Here is a 6,726-nt window from a genome sequence, read left to right on the forward strand (position 1 = left end):
AAATGGACCCCCAATTTCGTATACGGCTGCTTAAGGGACCCGCACGCAAAAATCTATTTTCATAGGTGGGCCTCTTAAACGGCCCGCATGCAAAAATAGGTTATTTTCACATGCGGGTCTGTTAAGTGGCTCGCCTACGAAAAGTTCAACCGACCTCCCTCTACCTTAAAATATCTAACTATCCTTCGTTCTTATCCACTCCTCCTTCATTCTCTCTCCTTATCCTCTCCCTCATCTCACATCGACGGAGCAGCGGGCTCAGGGAGCGGCGGCGGGTTCGACAGTCAGAGCTTGCGAATCCGGCGACGGCAGTGGCTGCAGCGAACTCAGGCGATGACGGGCTCGGCTCTGATCATGTGGATTTTGCCGCCTCTCCTCCCTCGGCTTCTTCGATCCCAACGGTTGGTGTCGCAGAGCGGCAGATTTGTCAGCCGCGGATCTGGCCGGGGCTGATCGACCAATGGCGAGCGACGACGACTACGGGAGCGATGGTCGTGGCTGTGGCGAGTTCGAGCTACGGCATGCTCAACCTTTGACCACGCGGATCCCGGCGCCTCTCCTCCCTCGCTCCCTCGGCTTTGATCCCGGCAGCTAGAGGTCGCAGAGCGATGGATCTGTTGGCCACAGATTCGGCCAAGGTGGATCCACCGGCGCCGTGCTCAACCTCTGATCGCGCGGATCCCGCCACCTCTGCTCCCTCTCTCCCAGCTTCTTTGACTTCAGCAGCTAGAGGTTGTGGAGCGGCAGATCCACCAGCCGCGAGCGATGACGACGGAGGGAGCGATGGTGGCGGCTGCAGCGAGTTCGAGCCATGGTGGGCTCGTCCTCCGCCCACATAGATCCCGCTGCCTGTCCTCCCTCTCTCTCTCGGCTTCTTCAATCCTGGTGAGAGGAGGTCGCGGAGCGACGAATCCGGCAGCCATGGATCCGGCCGGGGCAGATCCATCGGCGACAAGTGGCTTTAGTGGATCCGTCCGGGGTGGATCCGACCGGGGCAGATCCACCGACTGGGTTTCGGGATTGTTGATTTTTTTTTCTTTTTGCGAGCGGTCGACATAAGCTCCCGCACATGAAAATGCGATTTTCGCGTGCATTTGCGCCACCCGCGTGAAAAAATAGCGATTTTCGCAGACCCTTCCGGGTAGACGGGCCTCCCTACCACACGCAAAAACATGTTTCGAGCCGTATGGAAAATTCTAATGCTTCCAGCATATCTCTCCATCCTCTTGGTGTTGCCAAGTCCCTAAAATCTTCTCGTCCCATTCATGAACTTTTCCTCGTGTCTCCCATTTCTTCAACTTCTTCATGTTTGTTCTCCCCACATTGAGTTGGTCAATTTCTCTTGCTCATGCAGTATTATATAGTGCAACAACAAAAATCAATGACTATCGGCAAGGAGTTGCTGGTGGCTGGTGCTACTGATTATATACCCATGATCCTTCTTTTTTGGTGAGTCTTTTCTTTTGTCTAGATTTTTATGTTTCTGTGATGCTTTTGTCTTTTTTTATCGAGGCTTCTCTTCTTTTTCTTCTTTCTCTCCTTATCCTCAATTGGATTTGAGATCTTCTAGTTTGATTGAAGTAAATCCGTAATACAAGATTAGATTGACTCCAACATGTCTATAGTACTGTTAACCTCATATGAGTTAGATTTGTATTTATCCATGATTAATATCATGTTTTTGTTTTGCCACCTCTCCTCCATTCCTTTTCCATCACCTTCGCTTCTTCGGCTCTGTTCTCTCTACTTATATGGTTGACTTCTCTTGCTTGTGCAATATTGCAACTTGGGTTCATGACTGTTCGCAATACATTTAAGTGATGCTAGTAATTGTGTGTACCAACGATCCCTCCCTTTCTGGTGAGCCGTCCTTTCTAGTATTGTTGTTTATGCTCTTTTATTGTCTTTGTTTTCTTGTTAATCTTTTGTTATCTCTATTGACTTTGTGATTTTATTGTTAACTCCACATGTGCGGGGTTATATCCACTCTAATGTGTCGAATTTTTCCAACCACAGGAGTCATCATTGTCTTCTAGCTTTGTACATATATATCAATTATGTAGTCTAGTGAGTACCCCTTTTTCATTTTCCACTCAAGTCTTTTATCTGTCGAACGTGTGAATATGTGATTATTTTGTTAAAAACATACAGGAATGAAATTGTTAGTTCGGAATAATATATACATGCAATGTTTGTTTTTTATAGTGTTGGTCAACGTTTGTATAGAGAGTGTTGATCAATCAGGATAATGTTGATCACACTTTTCTATGGGAAGGTGCGTTGATCACACTTTTTAGTTCCATATATACTATATGATTAAGGGCACATGAAAGAAATTTGTAGACACTTTGATGTTCCAAAAGACAACACGCATATATTTTGAATTTTGATCCATATATTCTGGATGCTTATTATCCATCACCATTTATTCATGTTTACTTGTCTAGCAAAACAAGTACACCAATGACAGAAATCAAATGCATCAAACAATGGCTCTAGCTCTTATTCACCATCATCTAGTGATCATTGGGAGAGATTATTTGGTCGATCAGTAGACCCATTCTTCCGGCAGCAGCGCCAGCTCCGGGATGTCCTCCACCGTAGTAGCCGTTGCCTCCTCCTTCTTCTCCGGTGCCGGCGCTTCCACCGCCGCCGTTGCCGCACTCTTCTTCTGCCGTGAAAACTTGTGTCCCTGCTTGCTTTGATTTGCCCTCACAGCTTCATGGCTTGGACCTGCAGTCTTCACAGCAGCAGCATAACTCATTTGTATCCCTTTGCCCTTGCTTGCATTTGAAGTCTTCAGTTCAGGCCTCCTGCCATTGCCACCTGCAGTTGGTGGTAGTTCCATGGCATGTGCGTGTAAACAATAATGCAGTACATTATTCTCTCTGTTTCAGATTATAAGTCGTTTTTGACTTCGACCAAAGTTAAATTTTAGCAATTTGATTTTGACCAAAATCAAAATGACTTATAATTTAAAACGGAAGGAGTAGTATTCACTTTGATAACATGTCACGTTTTCACAACAATGCACTACAATATAGTATTCTTAACAAAAATAGTGTCACAAACATATATCCTTAATTTAGCAAATGTCGGGATTCCCATTATTAAAAAAAAAGAGCCTATATATCCTACATTGATCTACCCCGTCTGTCCCAAAAAGAATCCAATCCTAACTATAAACCTGGACATATATGTGTCCAGGTTTGTAGTTAGGATTTGCTTTTTTCTAGGACGGAATAGTAAGCCTAATCTCCAGTAATTCAAACGAATTCATGCATTAAAAACATTGAAACCATCCTAAATCCGTAGAGCTATATATATCATCTATCTTTGGTGAAAAATGACCATATATATATACCTCTCTAAAAAAACACTAGACAACTAACGAAAAACTTAGTGTCGAATAAGTAAGAAGAAAGGGTCAGCATGTTGAGATTGAAAAATATGAGCATATTGAGAATCATGCACGGAACCTCAACGCTGGAATCACACGCACCAATACTTAGGATGTGTTCTTTCCTACCAGTTCCCAACTCATCTCCCTAATTTTCCACGTACACGCTTTTCAAACTACTAAACGGTATGCGTTTTGCAAAAATTTTATATAGAAAAGTTATTTTTAAAAAATCATATTAATCTATTTTTAAGTTTTTTATAGCTAATACTTAATTAATCATGTATGAATCTTATCGCTCCGTCTTTCGTGTAGATATGAGAGTTCCAACCCCTCCAAAATAACACGGCCTAAGTAGGAAGTGCATCTCTCTATATATATACCTCTATCGGGCACCCAGGGGACCCAATTGATTGGATGCTTCATCCTGCGGATGCGAGGCCGCTCCGGTATGAACACGCCGGTGCCAATGCCAGTACCGGTGATGCCGGTGGCGTCACCAGTCACCGCCGCAGAATTGATCATGATAGCGCCGCCATACTATATAGAAAGAAAAATTAGTACAATACGCATACATATAAAAAAGATGGTATTACCAAATCGAGCGTGCCAATTAATGTATCTAAGATTACAAGTAAAATGGAAATAAAAGCCTGAAAATAATACAGTAATTAAGGTAGAGATTGGTCGTGAATTAATTAATTGCTCAACCTAGCTTAATCACACTAATTACGCATGTTTTCTGGTTCTCTTCATTTTCATTTCACTTCTAATCTTGGATATTTATTCACACTCAACCTAGTTATTGAATCTTACTCTTATATATCTTGGCTAGTAATAGCTTAATTAGCTCATCTTTGAAAAGCAACTAACGTAAAAGATACTAATTGAACTGTGACCGAGTTACTCGTCGATTTGCACTGCAAGCAGTAGCTATATAATTGACCTTTGCCATGGAACTTCTTTTCTTTCTTTTCTTGATGTATTAATTAATTCACAGTTTCACACTAGATTTACAGTACTAATATCTTGGGTCACAATTAAAAGGTAAATCAGATTACAGGTTTCACTGCACGTCAGCTAAATATAATACTTTCTTTGTTTTATTATAAGTCATTTTAACTTTTTTATTAGTAAAACTTATTTTAATTTAATTAAATTTATAGAAAAAATTAGTAATATTTACAACATCAAATTAATTTCATTAAATAAAACGTTAAATATATTGTGATAATATGTTTATGTTGTAGCAGGGGTCACCACCATCCCTCCTTATCCGGTCAAAACACTAAGGAGAAAGAGGTTGAGTTTTTTATTCTAAGTGTCCAAGTGGAAAAGTGCCATTCGACCATGAAAACAGTAAAATACTATTCGAGTTGGAAAACACTATTCGAGCAAGTTTTTGTTACTAAGCCAAATCATATGTTTTAAGTGTTATCTGAGTTAATGACAGGTGAGCTATCTGAGAAGATTCCCGGGGACCACTTAACCACTCCAACTAGCTGGCACCGAAAGACTATAATGACCCCCGAAATGTACCAAAATGCTCTCAGGATTGCTGATATGGCAGAGGCACAATTATAATCTTACATGGGCTCAGTGGGGGCACAATTGTAATCTCATATGTATAGCTATGAATTATATAAAATAGCCAAAAAGCCTGTAGCAAAAGGGGATATATCAGAATATAGAAATCTTATTGGTAAAAGGACGTGTATTTTGTGTTCGGGCTCATTTCCAAGGATAGGCGGGAAAAGGGTGTTCTCCCGTCTATCCCCAATCCTGTCTGTGACCTTGGGTCCGACAGTTTATTTTATATTAAAAATATTACTAAATTTTCCGATAAACTTAATTAAATTTTAAAAAGTTTGACTAGAAAAAAAGTCCTAGCAACTTGTAACATGAAACGGAGGGAGTACTAATTAGTTACAACGGTCAGTGCATGCATGTATGCATATCAATCATGTGAATGTGGTAAAAAAAAAAAAACCTTTTTGGGGAGAAAAAGATAGAACAATATACACACACCAAATCATTTCTACAACTATAAAACAAATAATCAATTGATAATTAATGAATTAATAATGCGACGATTTCTACCTGTCCCGACGGTGGCACGTAGAACCAGTGCCCCGGCTCGGCGACCGTCGTCCACACCACGGCGTTCTCCGGCGACCCGCCGCCGCTCACCGTCATCACAAGCTCGCCGCGACCTCCCATTCCGTATGCCTGAACAACCATAAATAATAATCCATAGCTAAACACACCTAATTGATTCGATCACCCGAACCACTGAGAGATGCATTACCGGCGCCGGGAAGCCGCCGGAGTAGTGGTTGAGATAGCCAAGGAAGGACGGCGGCGGCAGCGGCGGCGACGAGCTATCGGCCATGGATTCCGGCGATCTAGCTTGATGCTGGCTGGATGACGATGACGAATGTGTTTGCTTGAGCAGAGAGGAGGAGAAGGAGACGATCGATCAAGTGAAGAAGAACAGGTGTATTTATAGCTGTAGATCAGATGTATATGAACTGGCCTTGCCCGCAGCTTTTTGTTTTTTTTTTTTGGGTCAAAGGTTAACTATTAACTGAATTTAATTGCTTCCAATTTTGTCCGTAGCAGCAGCTGCCTCGTTTGGCACATACTAGCTCTTTTAATTTTGTGCATTAAATTTCACCAAATTAAAATATTATTTGGTCTCAAATACTCCTTAATTGGAGAGCTGGACACGTACGTCCAGTCAGCAGTGAACCAAATGGACGTGACTACATGAGGCAGTTCATGCATTTTGTCTGTCATTCTACTGTGCGTGCCACAACACTTCTACTGAAATTTAGAAAGAAAGAAAGGAGCTCCCCCCCAAAAAAAAAGAAAATCTAAAAATAATTTTGAAACTAAAAGCTGATTTGGAAAATAAAGTACTGTTCATGAAAGACATCAATTCAATAGTTGCTGGTGAAACATTAACAAATGAAATCTATAAATACTCTATCTGTAAAAGGATAATCGTCGGTTTTGACTTTAAATTTGTCGTTGAGAAAGAACAAATATTTTGTATTAATCTAATTATTAAAGTCATAACATTATATCTGTTTAACGGTTAAAGTTCTGTAAATTGATTATTCAATATATATAGCTACAGTGACATACTACCTCCGTTTCAGATTATTAGACTTTCTAGCATTATCCATATTCATATAGAATAAAGAAAGTCTTATAATATAAATGGTTTAAACAACCCGCACCAGACAGTGTCAGTGACATATGGTTAAAGCATATGCATAAACTCACGAATGGTCCACGGCGAGCTTCTCATCACGGTGAGC

The 6,726-nt window shown here is 41.0% G+C and overlaps 1 protein-coding gene across 1 annotated transcript; it reads right to left on the minus strand.

Moving 5' to 3' along the window:
* Window positions 1-2,412: 2,412 nt before the first annotated feature.
* LOC127753846 (uncharacterized) lies at window positions 2,413-5,792 on the minus strand. The gene is made up of 4 exons (XM_052279293.1): window positions 5,709-5,792; window positions 5,501-5,629; window positions 3,784-3,940; window positions 2,413-2,826 (listed from the first exon to the last, which is right to left on the minus strand). The coding sequence occupies exons 1-4, from the start codon at window positions 5,790-5,792 to the stop codon at window positions 2,549-2,551; spliced, it is 648 nt and encodes a 215-aa protein (XP_052135253.1). The 3' UTR covers window positions 2,413-2,548.
* Between the last annotated feature and the right edge of the window lie 934 nt (window positions 5,793-6,726).

Source organism: Oryza glaberrima, chromosome 11, assembly GCF_000147395.1.
Source record: "Oryza glaberrima chromosome 11, OglaRS2, whole genome shotgun sequence".
Taxonomy (NCBI): Eukaryota; Viridiplantae; Streptophyta; class Magnoliopsida; order Poales; family Poaceae; genus Oryza; species Oryza glaberrima.

Coding starts and splice junctions, on each gene's coding strand:
- LOC127753846 (XM_052279293.1), bottom strand. CDS start 5,792: ATGGCCGATAGCTCGTCGCCGCCGCTGCCGCCGCCGTCCTTCCTTGGC. Junction 3,941..5,500: donor ACGTGCCACCGTCGGGACAG/GTAGAAATCGTC, acceptor CTTTCTATATAG/TATGGCGGCGCTATCATGAT. Junction 2,827..3,783: donor CCCCTGGGTGCCCGATAGAG/GTATATATATAG, acceptor CACCAACTGCAG/GTGGCAATGGCAGGAGGCCT.